The sequence below is a fragment of the Narcine bancroftii genome, chromosome 1 (assembly GCF_036971445.1).
Source record: "Narcine bancroftii isolate sNarBan1 chromosome 1, sNarBan1.hap1, whole genome shotgun sequence".
Lineage (NCBI taxonomy): Eukaryota > Metazoa > Chordata > Chondrichthyes > Torpediniformes > Narcinidae > Narcine > Narcine bancroftii.
Genome location: NC_091469.1, coordinates 455,948,032 through 455,967,342, shown reverse-complemented (window position 1 = coordinate 455,967,342; position 19,311 = coordinate 455,948,032). Strand labels below are relative to the sequence as shown.

The 19,311-nt window shown below is 38.3% G+C and overlaps 1 protein-coding gene across 10 annotated transcripts in view; it reads left to right on the top strand.

Annotated features, from left to right (window-relative positions):
* mllt10 (MLLT10 histone lysine methyltransferase DOT1L cofactor) overlaps nt 1–19,311 on the top strand; it is a 458,751-nt gene that overhangs the window by 90,900 nt on the left and 348,540 nt on the right. The window contains exon 3 of one of the 10 annotated variants that reach the window (XM_069914647.1): nt 16,014–16,075. The exons of the other annotated variants lie outside the window; for them this stretch is intronic. Coding sequence (XP_069770748.1) covers nt 16,014–16,075 — 62 coding nt within the window. The remainder of the gene's footprint in view (nt 1–16,013; nt 16,076–19,311) is intronic. 10 annotated transcript variants of the gene reach the window in all.

Below are 19,311 nucleotides of genomic sequence, written 5' to 3'. Positions count from 1 at the left end.
AGGTGTAGCTGCTTGCTGAAAAAGGCCATTGGGTGCCATTGTCCATCGAGCCACTGTTCCAGAACCCCAGCCCCCACTGCCGTAGCTGAGGTGTCCACGGAGAGCGCTGTGTGTGCCTGTCTACGGGTGCACCAGCAGAGTGGCTCTGGCTAGAACCTCCTTTGAGGTGATTAAAGCCTTGTCCGTCTCCTCTGACCACGATAAAGTCTTTTCTTTGGTTGCCATGAGCGTGACCAATGGGCGCATGGTGCGCGCGGCTCCGTGGATGAAACGATGGTAAAAGTTTACCATCCCCGCAAACTCCTGGAGGCCTTTCAGGGTGGAGGGTTTGGGGAATTGCTGAACAGCCGCTACCTTCTCTGGCACCGGCGCGGCCTCAGTCGGCAAAATGGTGTGCATCAGGAACTGGAGGGATTCCTTGCCGAACTGGCATTTGGCCGCGCTGACTGTGAGGCCGAAGTCCACCAGCCGGGCAAAGAGTGTGCGGAGGAGGGCTTTGTGTTCGTCGCAGTTGCGACTGGCAAAGAGAATATCGTCCAGGTATGAACACAAAGTCCAGGTCTTTTCCAACCATGTCCATGAGGCGCTGGAAAGTTTGGGCCGTGTTCTTTCGACCGAAGGGCATACGCAGGAACTCGAAGAGGCCTAAAGGGGCCATCTTACTTGTGACGTCTGGATGCACCGGGATCTGATGGTATCCCCGCACGAGGTCCTGTATGTGGGGCACCAGGTACCAGTCAGGGAGTGATTGCATCATTTAACCGACAGTAGTCCCCGCACAGTCTCCAGCCGCCGGACGATTTCAGGACCATCTGGAGCGGCAATGCCCAGGCACTGTCCGAGTGCTGGAAGATACCCAGTTCCTGGAATCTGGAGGACTCCTCCTTTGCCTGCTGTAGCTTCTCGGGTGGCAGCCTTCTGGGTGTAGCTGGAAGCGGGGGGTTCTGTACAGCGATGTGGTGGAAGACCCCATACTGGGGCAGAGCGGGTTTGAACCATGGCTCTAAGATGGTGGGGAAATCGTGGAGGATCTCGTCGAACATGTCCCTGGCAGTGGCTACGGGGGTGATTTTGGGCCTGCTGACTTCTGCTGTGTCCAGTCGGGTGAAGTGGAACGTTCGGGCATTGACCGGCCTTTTTCCCTTCATGTCAACCAGTAGACTGTGAGCTCTGAGGAAGTTGGCCCCTAACAGCGCGGTGCCCACAGAGGCTAGGGTGAACCTCCTGTGATACTTCTCCTTCCCAATCTGTATCTGTGCCAGCAATCGGCGGCCGGTGGATCTGTCCATCACATGAAGGAGGCTTTTTGAGTGGCCAGTCGTCGCAACCATCAATGGCTGCTGGCCTGGTCGTTTTCCTGAAACCCGCAGGGCTGGCAGCACTTACAGGCTTGCGCTCCCCAGTGCTGGTGGTAGAAACACCAGGTTAACTGGCCCTCCTCTGGCTTGACCTTGGGATTGCCTTGTGGTCGGCTGGCTCCTGGTCATCCCACCAGCCTGAGGGCTGCCTCGTTCTCTCTTTATGTGCCAGAGGGCATCTGCACGGGCTGCTGCTCTCCTCGAGTTCGAGAAGTCTTCATCTGTGAGGAGCAACTGGATGTCCTCTGGCATCTGTTCCAGGAATATCTGGTGGAAGAGAAAACAAGGCTTGTGGTCTTCCGTCAGGGCCAGCATTTCGTCCATCAGCACTGACGGACTATGGTCCCCAAGCCCATCGAGCTGAAGGAGCCTGGAAGCCTGTTGCTGGGGAGTTGGCCTGAAAGTTCCAAGCAGCAGCTCTTTGAGGGCGGTGTACTTCCCTGTAGCCGGGGGGGTGGTGGATGATGTCATCCACCCTCGCTGCTGTATCTTGGTCCAGAGCGCTCACAACATGATAGAACATTGTGGCAGCTGAGGAGATGTTGCGGAGTTGAAATTGTGCTTCCGCCTGCCCGAACCATGTTCTTGGTTGGTGGGTCCAAAAGGGGGGAAGCTTGATGGAGACAGCATTAACCTCTGCTGAATCCATGGTTTTTTGAGTCCAGAAAAACGTCTGGGTTCATCAGGGTCTCTACTGTGGCTGTGTGAGCAGTGGAAGAAACACAGCCACCACATTGAGGGTCGTTAATGACTGTTTTTGTTCAAATTCAGCATGGCCCTTTTAGGGCAGCATGAACTCAGTCACCTGGTGCATTGTGACATCATAATCGCTGCGCAGGGTGCGCGCTGGAAGGGACACTGGAGATAGAGAGAAACTTCAGACAACGCCATTTCCCTATTGCTTCCCAGCCACATGGCGATACAAGCGGGGCCGGTTCACCATGAGGATGTGCGTCGCCACAATACAGTATTTATAATTACAATTGGGGCCCCTATATGATCCAAATAATACTGCCATATCTTAATAAATGTCATATTTGTTCTTAAAGTTGTATAATTTTTTTTCCATAGCTATGCAACTAATCATTGTTCAATATGCAGAGGGGAGTCAGATTTTCAAGTAATTGGAATACGTTTCTGAGCCACTGCCAAGGTGAATATAAGAAGTGAAATTTGGAATTTATTACTTATTTTAATGAGGTTTCCCAAAAGATAAAGCTCTGGTTGCCCATAAAGGCCTCCCATGTTATTCTTGTTAATATTTCACTAATAGCCTGCCAGAAAGGTCTCACCTTCACACATGTAAGAAAGTTCCTTTTTCTATCCCACACCTAAAACATATTTCTAAGACTTTGGATTTTGATTTATTTAACTTCTATAGTGTGAGATATAATTGGTGTAAAAAAAAATTATATTACCTTGCATTTATAATTGATATCATGCTATCCAATCAGACCATTTATGCAACACTTAGATCTGACTCCCATCTCTCGATCTCTGTAAACCTCGTTTCGCACTTTGATTCTGAAGAGTATTCCCCAGCCAAAACATTTGTTCCATTTCACTAATTTTAAGTGGGTTTGCCCCATCTTTCTCTTAGGAATGATCTTAGCTGGAGAAAACCAAACAAATATTCATTTTTTAATTGTTCAGAGGACAATCTATATAACAATCATTCATATTATCTTATTCCTTTGTCATACCATAAATTCAATATTTTGTTACTCTTATTCATAGGCAGCAATGCATTTTTACATAATGGTGATCTTAATGATATACTGTAATGTTGGACACGGCCAAGAAAGACTCAGCCACCACGTTGAAAGTTTTTAATGACTGTTTTTATTCAAATTCTGCGCACGCCCTTTTAAGGGCAGCCTGAGCTCAGTCACCTTGTGCATTGTGACATCATAATGCTGCCCCAGGCGCGCGCTGGGCAGGAGACTTGAGGCAGGGAGAAACCCTGACAGCGCCATCTTCCCATGGCTGCCCCGCCACATGGCGTTACACGCAGGGCCGGTTCACCCTGAGATAATGCGCCGCCACAATACCTGCTTTTTTTTTCCCAGTACACTCATTTATTTTTTGCCATATTCTAATCAAATGTATTAATGTCGTTATCTGTCTTTTCTGTAATTAATGGAGCATTTGACATAAATAAAAATCTGTTGCTGTTTCTTCTTCTATTGAATTCAATCCTATTCAGGTCCAAGACAGAGGACTGTCTTCTTCATATAAGAATGATAAAAATCTTGCTTGTGCTGATAAATAGTATTTCTTAAAGTCCTCCCTATTTATAATCCCAAGTTAGCTTTTCCAATCAAATTCTTGGCACTTTATTATTCTATAGGAATTGTCTTATGTAATTCTTTAATAATTTAATGAAAATTAGGTAGTGCAATAGGCAATGATTGGAAAAGATACCGTAATCTTGACATCAACTTCATTTTAATACAATTTACACTTCCCACTAGAGAAAGCAGCAGGTCTTTCCATTTCTGTAAATCTTTCTCTATTTTTTTCTAAGAGGGGTGTAATTAAATTTATAGGTTCTGTAAATTATTATCTGTCAATATTCCTAAATATTTAATTCCACTAGTGTTCCTTTTAAATATACTACCTTTTTGATATCTTTCATAATCAAAACTTTTCAATGGCATTATCTCACTCTTGTCCATATTTATTTTATAACCTGATGTTCTTTTTTAAACTTTATTTATAATTGATAATAAATGATATATATAAATACAATGCAATACATATTTTATCCCTTAAAACAAGTATGTGTCGCGGTTTGGGACCACACCACCTCTGTATGTAAAAATATTTTAACAATGAGAAAGCATCCCACCCATGTACAGGCTCCAAACTTTAACAAAAAAGGATAATTATTTCATAAATTATCTGTCATCTTCTCTAACGGGATGTATGACCTCATCTCCACATGCCAAAATTGAATATTCAATTTAATCTCATTCTTCCATGTAACTACAAGGCATTTTCTAGTTACTGCTAAAGCCAATCTCAAAAAGGCAATTTGAGATTTGTCTAATTTTAGCTCTAAACATAATGATTTAACATTACTCTATAAAAATATCATAGGTTCAAACAGAAATTTAAATTTAAACATAAATTCCAGAAATTTTTAAATTTTATCCCATTAAGCCATCTCAAGCCAAATGCAAGAATGTTCAGAGTGATATTTAAATTTCTTCAATTTCTCCGGAGTTAAATATAATTGATGAATAAAACTATAATGAATGAAAACCGTAATGAATTAAATTCTCAAATTTAGACCTTCTAGGAAGGCACAAGGTATGCCCAAAATTATTTAACAATGAAGCTTTAACCTGATAATAAGTAAAAAGAGTACTCAAAGATACATCATATTTTTCTCTCATTCTTTGAAAAGAAATAAAATGTCCTGCCTCATAACAGTCTTCAATTAATTTCACTCCTTTTTGTTCCCATAACTTCAAAATTTAATTATCAATCTTAAATGGTAAAAACTTAATTTGAAATAAAGTTGTCTTAGCTGAAATTTTACTTTCAGTACCTAAAAATTTATTATTTATCCATAACTCAATCAAATGTTTCAATATCTGTAAATTATAACTATGTAATAACTGAGAATTCCATCGATAAATAAATTGATCCATCTTCTTATCACCAATCTGAGATAATTCAATAATAGCCCAAACCAAGGGGCTAACCACTTGAAACATCCTATTTATAAATTTTAACTGAACTGATTAGTAATAATTTTGAAAATTAGATAGTTGTAAACCATCCAATGCATATTTCCATGTTAATTTTTGTAATTAAACTCTCGCCATTTTATCTTTCAACAAAAAGTTTCTCACCAAAGAATTAATAATCCTTAAAAACTTTATAGGGTATCTTACATAGAATAGATTGAAACAAATATTGACTTTGAGGAAAGATTTTCATCTTAATACAATTCACCCATCCCACCAACGTTACTGGTAAATCCTTCCACCTATTAAAGTCATCCTAAATTCTAGTCAATAATGGTAAATAATTTAATTCAAATAAATGATCATAATTAATACCCTAATATTTAATACGTTCAGACCATAGAAACTTCACTATCTGTCTACAAGATGAATAGTCCACCTCCGTCAAAGACACAATTTCACTCTTCTCCCAATTTACTTTAAAACCAGATAATGCTCCGTACTGTTGAAAACATTCATTTAATGTCTCCAAAGACCGTGAAGGATGGGTTAAATATTATCAACACATCATCTGCAAACAAATTTATCTTACATTCATTAGAGTTCATTGTAATACCTGTTATAGCTTTATCTTGCCTAATCATCTGCGCGAAAGGTTCAATAACCAATGCAAACAAAGCTGGTGACAAAGGACAACCCTGTCTAGTTGCTCTATTCAATGTAAAAGGTAAAGATATCTGACCATTTATCACCACTCTCGCAGTGGGATTTTTATATAAAGCCATAACCCAACAAATAAGAGGCCCAAAATTAAACTTTTCCAAGACCTTAAACAAAAAACTCCACTCAACCCTATCAAAGGCCTTTTCAGCATCCAAAGAAATTACCATCGGTAGGTCAGATTTCTGCCGTGAAATATTAATCAAATAAATCAATTTTACTACTTTGTCTGCTGAATAATGGTTCTTGATCCACATTAACCAAATCGGGTAAACATTTTTCCAAACTATTAGCCAGAACCTTGGCTACTATTTAATAATCCATATTAAACAAAAAAATAGGTCTATATGATTCCCACATTCAAAGGATCCCTAACCTTCTTAGGAATAACAATAATAATTGCTTTAGAAAAAGAGTCCATTAAGGAACCAACTTCACCCACTTGATTTAAAATATCTGTCAACAAAGGGACTAATAAATCTTGAAACTCGTTATGAAATTCAGAGGTAAACCCATCGTCACCTGGGGATTTACCACTCCACATATTTTGAAGTGCTTCTGTTAATTCACTGACAGTAAATCCTTAACATTCCTATCATTTAAAGTAGGCAAAGTTAAACCAGATAAAAATACTTCAATAGCACGCTCATCTTGCCCTACCTTAGATGTATACAACTTCTCATCAATCATCATTAATTTCTTGAGGTGTACAAGTAATTTTCGACTGATACTGAATAGCATTTATTGTTCTCGCTGCTTGTTCTGTTTTTAACTGTCATGCTAAGACATTGTGTGCTCTCTCCCCTAACTCAATGCCGTTGTTTAGTCCTCTGTAAAAGCCTTTCAAATTTATGTTTGTATCGAATTATACTGTAATTTTAAATTAACTAATCGTATTTTTTATCTTCTGTTGAGCCACGTTGTAAATCTTTCTCCAAAATATCTATCTTCTTTCCAACTTATCAACTTCAGCCATTTTTTGCTTCTTAACTTTAACCATATAATTTGTTCCCATGTGTAAGCTTTCAAAGTGTCTCACAAGATGAATTTAGAGTCAACTGAACCCACATTTATCTGCAAGAAACTTTGAATGTGATCCCATATAAATTAACAAAACCCCAGGTCTTTCAGTAAAAAAGAATTAAAACGCCACCAGTACACATTGTCCATCCTCTCCGAAGCACTACAGGTAATTAACAACAAAGAATAATCAGACAAAATCCTAGGTTTATACACCGCTTCTGTAATTTGACCTTGCAATTGCAGCGACGCTAAGAACAAATCTATTCTCGAAAAAGAGTCATGCCGAAATGAATTAAATGAAAAATCTTTTTCTTTAGAATTTAATTTCCTCCATATATCTACTAAATTCAACTCCTTCATTAACCTCATCAACTGTTTAGCTATTTTAGTTCTAATTATCGTTTGTGGAGATTTATCCAATAATTGATCTACACAACAATTTAAATGACCTCGTAACTTAATTTTATCATAAGCCTCATTCAAATTAAGATAAGAATCCACCATAAATTGTTTATCATCTGTATTTAGTGCATAAACATTCATTAAAGTCCAAAACTCAGAAAAAATTGTACAATTAACAATCAGAGGTCTACCAGTGGCTTCAAACACTGATTCCAGTTTAAAGGGTAATTTATTATTAATCAAAATAGCAACCCCTCTTGCTTTAGAAATAAAAGAAGATGATACAACTTGGCTCTTTATCGGTCAAATGAGTTTCCTGCAAAAAAGCTACATCAACTTTCAATTTTTTTAAGATATGCCGATACCCTCTTTCTTTTAAAAGGATTATTTGGCCCGTTAACATTTAAAGGAACCATTTAAAAATTCTTCAATCCTCCCACCATAAATGGTGAAGTGCCTCCCCACGACATCAATACACAAAGTAATTAAAGTTCTTCTCCAAAAAGAATAGAAAGAAAAGACTAATCCCATTTAAAAAAAAAACCCAATACAATAAAAAGAATACCCAATGGTATTACCTTCCTCAATTATGCGGGAGTGACAAATGCCACAAAGTGGCTGATGACTTCGGAAGGATCTGCAGTTGGACCCCACCCCCCTCCACCCAAACAGAACAATCCAAAATAATACAGACATTCATCTCAAGTATGAAACTCTTCTAGATAACGGTTCATTTGATCATCATCAATACCAATAATAATCAACTGCCGAGATTCCATCTCTCATTTACCATTCTTCCCCTTGGGAGTAGCAACAACCTGCTGAGAAAATTTATTTGAATTTTGGCCCTGTTTATTGTCAGGTAAAGAATTAGCAAATTCCAAAGCCTCTGCATCATCCGGGAAAAAAAAAATTGAGAATGATACTCCCCATAAACTTTTTAACACCACAGGATAACGAAAGGCAAATTTATACCCTTTCCTCCAAAGGACAACTTTAGCCGAATTAAATTCTTTACAATGTTTAATCACTGTTTGACACAAATCAGCATAAAAAAAGACCCTGTTATTTTTAATAAGCAGAGGCCCCTGATATTCCTTGCATTCTGCATTGCAAGTCTCAAGATCAGCTCTCTATCTTGGTAACACAAACAACGTATCAAAATAGACCGTGGTGGTTGGCCGTGGTGGGGCTTGGGGGGGGGGGGGGGTGGGGGAAGAGCGTCCATATCCGCAGTTGGGTCAAATCAGCTGTTTTTCAATGGTGGAGGAGGAGCTCGTTGAACTGGAAGAGGACCAATTTTTAACTGAAGAAGAAACTGACACATTCCAAGGTAGGCCTATGGTGAGCCAGGCTTCTAAGTTTGAGTCTGGCTCCCTTCTAACTAGTTAGAATCACCTTTTAATGCTTACTTGGCTTTACAAATAAGTCAAGGTTTTTCTATTATGAAGGATCAACTTGTAGAGATGAAAGGGGAAATGGCAACAATTAACCTGATATTCTTCCCTATTTTTCTAATTGTTTGTCATTTTATCAAGGATCCAGCTGGGTCAGACATATATAATCGCACATCATCAGCAAATAAGCTAATTTTATGTTCTTCCTGACCAATTTTGAAGCCCTTAATATCCGGATCTCTCCTCATAATCTCTGTCAATGGTTCAATAGCTAGGATAAAAAGTGCCAGAGACAGAACATGCCTCTGTCCACTTGATCTACTCATGGGAAAAGCTGCTGACATCTGATTGTTAGTTATAATTTTGGCTTGTGGTTTATGATAGAGAATCTTTATGCAGTTTATAAATTTTCTGCCTATAAAATTTTTTCCAATGTTTTAAATAAGAAAGACCATTCTAATCGATTAAATGCTTTTTTTTTGCATCTAGGGAATGGTTATTCTTGAATTCAACTTTGATTTAGCCTTGTGTATTATGTTAAATAGTCTACCCAGACTATTTGAAGAGTGTTTTCCTTTTACAAGTCCCACCTGATCTGAATGTATTAATTTTGGTGGATATTGTCCCAGTCTATTAGTTAATCCCTTTGACAATATTAAAAAATATGCACTGAAGAGTGATTTATCATCAATCCAGTTTTGATCCAATGGGCTAGCACACCTTGGCTTCCATGTGATCAAACTTGCCATGTGGGATTTGTCAAAGGTGTTGCTTAAAATTCATATGTGCAGCCTTTACTGCCCCGTCTTCATCAATCCTGGTCACCTCTTCCCAAAAAAACTATATCAGATTCATGGGACATGATGTCCCATGCACAATGCCATTATGATGATGAATTTATTATCATATACATTGCACTATGTATATATGCACCAAAATTCTTACTAGCTGCAATCAATCATGTACTTGTAAAGAAGCATTATAACAGTAAACTGATTAGTTTAAGAGAGATCATAAAAAAAGTATGAGAGGCATTGATAAGATGGACATTCAGAACAAAAGCATTATGTGCATTTAAAGTGAGCAGGAGGGAGATGCGCAGGGCAATTTTTTTATGCAGGGAGTGGTGGGTGTCTGGAATGGGTTGCAAGGAGGTGTGGTTGAAGCAAATACAAATAATAGTATTTAAGAGACTATTAAATTACCATTTGCATATGAAGAGGATAGACGGATATCCATCAAGAGCAAGCAATGGAGTTTTAGTTAGATTTGGGCATTGTCTTTAGCACAGGCACATTTGTCATTCTATATTCTGTTGTCTATGTTCAGCCAACTGTGTTGTCACATGCTTTTCTAGTTTTCTGAAAAGTCCTAAAAATGAAAAAAAAAGTCTTGTTAATCTTGCGCTTGTATTTTAATAAGGTGTTTGACGAAGTTCTCCATGGTAGGCTCATTCAGAAAATTGCGAGGTACTGGATCCATGGAACCTTGGATGGCTGAATTCGGAATTGACATGCTTGCAGAAGGTAGAATGTGATAGATGGAATATGTTTGGCATGGAGGTCAGTGAATCATGGTATTCCATGGGGATCTGTTCTAGGACCTCTACTCTGTGGTTTATATAAATGACATGATGCAAAAAGTAGAGAAGTGGGCTGGCAAGTTTGGAGTTGTTGTGGATAGGTTAGACAAGATGTGGAGTTGTAAAGAAGGATGTAGAAGATTGAGTGGATGCAGAAGAGATTGACCAGGAAGTTGCCTTACAGTACAACTCCGATTATCCTAAATCCTCAGATATCTGAAATTTTTCAAAAAATTGGATAAACCAGGATGTTTGAAATCCTCATTTATCCAAAATTATTTCAGAGCCGAACTGACTGAGGGCTTTGGGGGCCCCCAGCACGAACTGGGCCTCCTCAGTGGGGAAGTGTCGGTGATCGGCAGTGGCCAGTATTTTTTTGGTGAGAAGTTTAATGCTTTAAAAAGCTGTACCTTGAAAACTGTTACAAGTGATTTGCTGTTGCTACTGGGCTGCTTTGGAAAAATGACCAGTTCTCTGAAAAAAGCCGTTTATCCAAAATGGGCCTGGTATTCTGAATATGAAGTAAAGTTGACAGAGCTAGTGCTTTTCTTTTTGGAGTGCCGAAGGATGAAAGTTGACTTAATAGAGCATAATTAAGATTGATAGGCACAGATGAGGTGTACAGACAGCACTTCCCTGGGATGACAACTGCAGATGCCAGAGGTGAGTGGAGGGAAGTTCAGGGGAGATGCCAGAGGTAAGTTTATTTGCACATGTAATGGGTACCTGGAATATGTTGCCAGGGCATTGGTGGAGACTGGTACAATTGAACATTTAAAAGACCCTTAGGCACATGGATGAAAGTAAAATAGAAGGTTATGGGTAGGTTTGGAAAAAATTAGATTGTTATGGAGTAGGTTTACGGAGGGGCCTGTATTATGCTGTAATCTTTTGAGTTCTAAATGAAATACTCAGCGGAGTGAAACACAAAGTCTGCAGGTTCAGGCCCAAATGTCGGTTATATATCTTGATTTCCTATGGACACTGTGAGAACTCCTGAGTTCCTCCAACATTTCTGTGGAAATGCTCGGTGGGTTGAGTCGCATCTATGTGGAAGAGAAACTTCAGAAATGGGAGAAGGAGAGTAAACTTGTGAAGCTACAGGGAGAATGGGATAGATGTCTTATTTGATAAATGTAGGGTGATGATTGGGATAAGTTATTCAGATGGTTATCTGATTAGTGAGTAAATGGGAGCAGTTGGAGAGTGAAAGTTTTATAGGAAAGAATGCAGGAGCTGATAAATATTGAATTGGATGGATGATATGCCCATCCCTCTCCTTTGGAACAAAACAAGATAGAGTTCTGGAAACACTTGAGACTGCAGATGCAGTAAGGTTAGCATAACAACATGGTTAGCTCAACGCTGTTACAGCACCAGCGGCCTGGTTTCAAATCCATTGCTATCTATAAGGAATTTATACATTCTCCCTGTGTCTGCATGAGTTTCCTCCTAGTGCTCTAGCTTTTTCCCATCCTCAAAAACATACAGGGGTAATTGGACAATGTGAGCTTGTGGGCTGGAAGGACCCGTTACTATTCTGTATGTCTAAAAAAAATATGGAGGAATCTGGAGCAACTCAGTGGGTCGAGCTGCTTCAGTGGGAGAAAAAAAAATAGTCAGTGCTTTGACAGACAATGCAGTTGCCAGGGACAGTGGTTCATCGAGGGATTTGGTCTTTCCAGATGAAGCATTAATCACTTACATGTCCTCCATTCTAGTGTACTATATTGTGCATTCACAATGCGATCTCTTCAAACTAGTAGAAATCAACATAGATTGTGTGACTACTTTGCTCAGTTTGCAGGAGGACCTATGAGCTTCCTGTTGTCTGCCACTAATTCTCCATCTCACTCTGACCCATCAGTTTGTGGGACTCCACTATCACAAAGAGGCCCAATGCAAACTTGAGAGACAGCAGTTCATCTTCCTTCTGGTCATCTTGTCGTCCTATGGACTCCATTGAATTCTACAACTTTGATAACTTGATTTCTCTGCCTCTGACATTCTGGATATGTTTTTCTTCCATGCTTTTTTTGGCATTTTTTTTGTCTGTTTTCAGTCTTTACCCATTCACTCATTGATCAGAATGCCTTATTTACCTTGGATTTACAGTATCAGAGACATTCTCCCTTCTTTACCTTCCCTGTAGCTAATCGTGATTCATTTCTGTCATTGTCAGTTCTGATGAAGAGTAAAAACACAATGCTGGAGAAACTCAGCAGGACAAACAGTGTGCTTTATATAGCAAAAATAAAGATACATTTTGGGCATGAGCCCTTCTTCAAGGTATGAGTAAAATGGTGGGGGTGGAGGGGCAGGGGGAGGAGCGCAGGCCCACAGGCAAGAGATAATAGGTAAATAAGGGAGGGAGGGGACAACACCAAGCAGGAGGAGGAGGGATGTCTCTGAATGGAGAGGGGAGGGAGTGGTGAGCTAGAGAAAAGGAGACAGAGGGATAGGGAAGAGAAGGAGTAGGAGTGGACTGGTCGAAACTGGAGAGGTCGATGTTAATGCCATCCAGTTGGAGAGTGCCAACATGGAATATACAGTTGGACCTCTATATAGTCTAAATATAGTTGACATAACTTAATAAAAGTGCCATATATATTTTTTAAGTTGTACATAATTTTTTCCATGGGTATACAGCTACGCATTTCCCCGGCCCATCGAGCAATAAATAGAGGAGAATTGGACTTCCAGGTGATTCCTTAACAAAACAAATTTGAAATTTTGTCAGTTTATTGATCACATCCGTAATATAGCTTTGGATTGTGTGCAAAGGTCACTCCTGTTATTCCTGTTAGTGTTTCCGTAATATCATGCCAGAATGATCTTATCTTTACACACGACCATGTGAAATATATGAAGGTTCCAGTTTCGATGCCACACCTAAAGCATATTTCAGATTTTGATTTGTGTAGTTTTTGTGGCGCAAGAGATAATTGATGTAGAAAATTATATTGAACCAATCCACATCTTGCATTAATCATTAATGTCATACTGTCCAAACACCAATCAGACCAACATTCCACCAATATTGTAACACCAAGATCGGACTCCTAGCTCTCCCTCAAGCCTAACTTAGCACTTCTACTTGGAGAGCAGAACACATCTGGTTATGAATTTAGGTGCATTTCCCAATTGAGGCATCCCTCCACTTCATTGCTTGAGGGCAGGCTAGTGTGGAGCCCCATCTCTCCCACAGGAAAGAACTCGACTGAAGAAAGTAGAAGGTTCCATTTGACAGATTTTATTTCTGTTTTAGTTTCTCGAAGTACATAAGTAGCCCTTCTTCATAGCATTCCTCAATATGTTTAATTCCTTTCTCATGTCAAATATTTAAAATTCTACTGCCGAAATTCATGGGCAATAGTTCGTTCTTGTACATTGGTGCTTTTGGTGATAACCCTACTTTTTTTTCTCCAATACTTTCATTAATCTTGTACTAAATTTTAATCATAAATATTAGGATGGGGTTATCTTTTTTGTTATTAATTTGACATTCCATTTATAAATTAAATCCTTCGCTGCATTCTCTCTGCTAAATAATATTTTTTAAAACTTGGTAATCTTAATCCTCTGAAGCTATATTCCCATGTCAGTTTTTTCCATGATGATCCTAGGCATTTTATTATTCCATAGAAATGTTCTTACTTGACCATTAAGTATCTTAAAGAAATTCTTAGGCAAAGAAATCGGCAATGATTGGAAGAGGTCTTGGCATCACTTTCATTTTCACGCAACTAACCCTTCCAATTAATGTTAAAGGGTGATCTCTCCATCTTTGTAAATCCTCCTTTATCTTTCCAAGCAGGGGGAGATAATTATGTTTATATAAATTTTGTAGAGTATTATCTCCTGTTACGAGCCCAGAGGACCTCAAAACCTAGAAGCAATAGAAATTCACCAAGTCAATGGTTATGTAAACAGTGGTTGCTTTTAATTTCATTTAAACATAATAACAAGATCAATCTTCAACTTGTTACTATTAACTTAATGCCCCCTTCTAATTCTAAGCACACGTGTATGTAATGTGTATATGTTCAGGAAAGTTGTTTGTTTCACAATTCAATCATTCACTTCTCACTTCTCTAAGTTCACCGGTATCAGGCAACTCTTATACTGTGCACAAAATTTAACATTTATGAATCTCTACCAGGCTCTGGTGTTTAAAGGTAAATGGTTACTGCTCAGGAAGGTTCTTGTTGGTTTCAGAGAGAAATTTGTTGCTCGTTGGACACACACAAACTGATTTCCTCCAATCAGTCACTTCAGTGTCTTGCCGAAGAAACTTGCCCTATCATGAGTTTCCAAATTATAACCTCTTCTTCCAGGTCATCGTAGGGTTCCTCTTGTTTCCCTTATTTCAAGAGAAACACTCTAGCCAGCCATTTCCTCTTGTAGGGACTACAAGGATTTTGAACAGGCTGAACTCAGAACTCACAACCCATCTTAAAAATGAGGTTTTCAACAAACCTGCCATCTTGCCATTTTGCACCCTCAACTGCTGTTGTAGAACTGACTTACCTCTCTCTAAAAGAGAAATCACCTGGTTGTTTTTTCCTCTGCTTGTAAAAACCATATGACTTCTTACAGGACCTCAAACTCGATCTTTGAAAGATCTCATCAGTATCCCTGAGCCTGGACTTTATTGCCCATACACAATAGATCAGCACTCTTCATTGTTTCTGCAAAGTCAACCGGTGCCTCAATGTCTATCTTCAGCAAATCTCTTGCATTTTAAATGAAATGTCTTTTGTGAAGTGTTACTCTGTGAAGTAGAACCTAAACTAAACCCCCACAATCTATCTCTTTAAAAGACATACTTTACCCATAACTATTCTAACATTATCCTGTAACAATATAATTATTCCTAAATATTTAATTCTGTCTAGTTTCCATTTGAACAGGCTTTATTTTTGAGATCTCTCAGAATCAAAACTTGTCGATGGCATAATTTCACTTTTTTCTAAATTTATTTTATAACCTGATACCCTTCCATATTTTCCTAGCGTAGTCTGTAGTTTGGTCAAGGACTCAGCCAGGTCTGATAAGTATAACAGCACATAATCTGCAAATATATTAATTTTATGCTCTTCCTGGTCAACTCTGAATCCCTTTATATCTGGATCTCTCCTTATAATTACCACTAATGGTACATTTGCCAAGACAGAGAGACCTGGAGACAGTGGATACTCCTGTCTGCTAAATTTACTCAAAGGAAACAATGATGACATTTGGGCATTGGTTATCATTTTACCTTGTGGTTTATGATAGAGTTTTTATCCAATCAATAAATGTTCAGCCTATTCCAAACTGTTCTAATACTTTAAATAGGAAAGGACATTCTAGTCAATCAAATACCTTTTCTGCCTTTAACGATAGTTATACTTGAATTTTCTTTAGACTTATTATATTAAATAGTCTGCTCAAGTTATCTGTCTTTTTTAAACAAAGTCCACCTGGTTCTAATTTATCAATTTAGGTAGGTACTCCCCTAGTCTATTGGCTAGTGCTTTTGCCAAAAATTTTAATCCTCATTTAACAAGGAGATAGGTCTGTATGAGGATGGTTTTAGCAGGTCTTTGTTTTTTTTTTCGTGGTACCGTAATAATAGCTGTGAGGAGGATTACACAAGAGTCTTGGTTTCAACTGCCCGGTCCAATACCTTCGTAATAAGAGGCATCAAGAAGTCTTTAAATTGTCTATAAAACTTGGGTGGGAAACCATCCTCTCTCAGTGACTTATTTGCTTATAATGAATTCAGGGCTTTTTTGATCTCTTCTCTATTGAAGGGGGCATCTAATTCCTTCTTATCTCTATCTTCCAGTTCTGGCAGCTCAATCGTCGGGAGAAATTCATCTATTTCAATAGAATCCCCTATCAAATCTGGTTTGTATGGCTTTGTATAATATTGTTTAAACCAGTGGTTCTCAACCTTTTTCTTTCCACTGATTAATAAAGGATTGCTTAAGGTGGTATGTGAGTGGGAAGGAAAGGTTGAGAATCACTGCTCTAGACCCAATTGTTACTGAAATATTTTGCTTGAGAAAAATTGTCACTGGCCCATTTCCTTTGGAGTGATGAAACCGTGCATATATAATTAGGTAAGATTAAAACAGTGGTTTTCAAACTTTTTCTTTCCACCCACATACCACCTTAGCCACAGAGCATCTATGGCATAGAGAATACTTAAAGTGGTATATGGGTGGAAAGAAAAAGTTTGAGAACCACTGGTTTAAAAGTATAATTGATTTCCTTTTGGTTATGTTAATTTGTCAGGCACTGTTGGAATTGCATTTATCATCCTTGATGTCTCTTCTGCCCTTTAGTTGCCATGAAAAATCTCTGCACTTTGCCTCAATTCATAATACTTTTGCTTTGACTTTAAATTAGTTTTTCCTATTCTATATGTTTGTAATGTATTGTATTTCAATTTTTTATTTACCAAAGTTTTATATTGTTCTTTCAAACCCATTCTCTGGCCTTCTTTTTCTAAATCTGATATTTCTTTCTCTAGACCATTGACCTCTTTATTTTTTTTGTATATGAAATTATCTGTCCTCTTGGGTAAGCTTTTAATGTATCCCATATTACGAAACTATCATTGGTGGAGGGTCAATTTGTTTCACAGGACAATTTTATTTGTTCCCTGATAAAGTTACAGAAATATGTCCTTCTTAACAGTATAGGGTTAAGACACCATCTATAACACTGTTCCCTCTCAGGCATCATTATCAATGAAGTCAGAGGTGTGTGGTCAGAAAGCAGTCTGGTTAAATATTCTGATTCAACCACTCTGTTTTTCAATTATGCAGGCATTCAAAATGGCTCTGTTCTTGTATAGGAGTCATGAACTTTTGAGTAGAATGAGTAATCTGTTGTTATGGGGTATAACTGTCTCCACATATTTATCAAGTTTAAATCTATTGCCTTTGTCACTCTCCTGGCTGATTTATGAAGGACTGGATCTAAGCAAGAATTAAAATCTCCTCTAATCAGTACATTTTGTTTACTGTCTGCTGTTTTTAAGAATACATTTTGTATAAAGGATTCATCATTTAAATTTGGAGCATATATGTTCATGAGGGTCCACAATTCTGCATATATTTGACAATATGCCATTACAAATCTCCCCACCAGGTTAATGGATGTGCCTTTGATCAACACTCGTGTATTTTATTAAAATTGCTACCCCCCCCCCCACGGCTTTGGAATTAAAAAAGGAGGATATGACTTGTCCCACCCAATCCCTTTTTAACTTATTATGTTCTGATACTGTATGGTGTGTGTCTGTAGAAAAACTATATCTGCCTTTAATTTTTAAAGTGTGCCAAAACTACCTTCCTTTTCATTGGACTGTTGTAACTGACAAATTTTAGTGTTCTATTTATATTTGTACATATTCAGCTCTTATATTTCGATCCTTTTTCTTATTTATATAATAGTAATTTTCCCTTGTTAACAAACATATACATTGTCCCTGCTCTGATGGTTGCATTATTAAGAAACCCTGGAAGCCCACGATAAAAGTCCATGATACTGTCTGAGGAAGAATGCCATCCTTTAGTTTCGGCACCATTTTGAGAAAAGTTCTCGCTCTCCAGCGCCATTAATCCCCTCAAGTCAGAGCATCCATCCTGCTACTACCCTTCTAAGCATTTATTCTCCATATATAGCTTTCAATATTACTTTAAATAACCCATAAAAGATGTTTCAAAAATATAACTATCATTTCACTTTTTATCAGTTTTTTCTATCATTTACATTTCACTTTATCGTTATTCTTGATCTTCTTTCTGATATATATATTTTGGGTTTCCCTTTAACAATTTTTTGTAGAAATTGTTGTACTTTTACAGTTTTACAAAATCTTCGAGTTCCCTCTGCTATATCGATCCTGAGCATCACTGGGTCTAGCATCGCATATTTAATATTTTGTGTTCTTAATCATCTTTTTACATCATCAAATTCTTGTTTTGCTTAGATCCTGAAAGAATAGTACCTTTCCTCTTTCTTTCTCAGCTGGGCCACCTTATTCCTTGGCATACTCCACTGCTGCTCTCAATGTTGCCTCCCGATCTTGGTAACTTAAAAACCTTACCAGATTCTGCATATCTGCCATTACAAATCTTCCCGCCAGGTCAATGGATCAACACTGGTATATTTTTTTAAAATTGCTATTCCCTCACTTTGGAATTAAAGGAGGAGGCTATGACTTGACCCACCCAATCCCTCGGTCATTCTCTCTCCTGGGGCTGAGGATCCGATGGGCTCTTTCTATAAGTAATTTTTCCATGAATTTTCCCACTCCCAACACTGAAGGGATCCAAAGCTTCAAAGAATTCCACCAGGTTGTTCTTCTTGATCCCTTTTTTTAGCCCAACAATTTGGACATTATTTCTCCTGCTGAAATTTTCCATGTGGTTGATTTTAACCATCAGCAGTTGTTTGTATTTTCCTTATATTGATGTTCTTGAGTCATTATCAGGTCGTTTCCAACCTGGCCCACCCTATTGTTCAAGTCATCAATAGCTGTTGCCAGCACACTTTTTTCTGCCACCTCCTTTAGTACTTTTTCCACCTTGGAGAATCTTCCACTCCAAATCTCCATGGATTCCGTCATTTTTTTGAAAATCCTTTGTCGATCCCCCACTTCCTTGGTTTTGTGTTGACATCGTGGCTGCACCTTCTTCACCACTCCCTTGTGGACTTTGTCAACAATCTCAGTGAGTTTTCGGTTTCTTTAGTTTTATTTTTCTGGGTCTTGTTCTTCTCACCCATCATGTTTATGTTTTTAACACAATAAATTTTTAAATTGACAACTTTAAATCAGTCTTTTAATCAATCTTCACGGATAGCTCCTCTAACTGCATCTGTCTCGATACTCAGCATGGTGACGCCCCCTCAAAGTCCATCAGTGTTTATTGTAATTCTCTTGACATGTTAATGCAATAATCTTAAGATTGCAAAAAAAATATGGTTAAATTCAGTAAAGCTTAGAAAAATATAGAGTTAATTTAGGGCTTTACATTAGCTTACTTGGGTGACTAAATGAGAAGCTTTGCAAGTGTGAAGAATTAGGTTGAGCCAAATAGTTATTAATTTAAGTTTATTTGTTACATTAT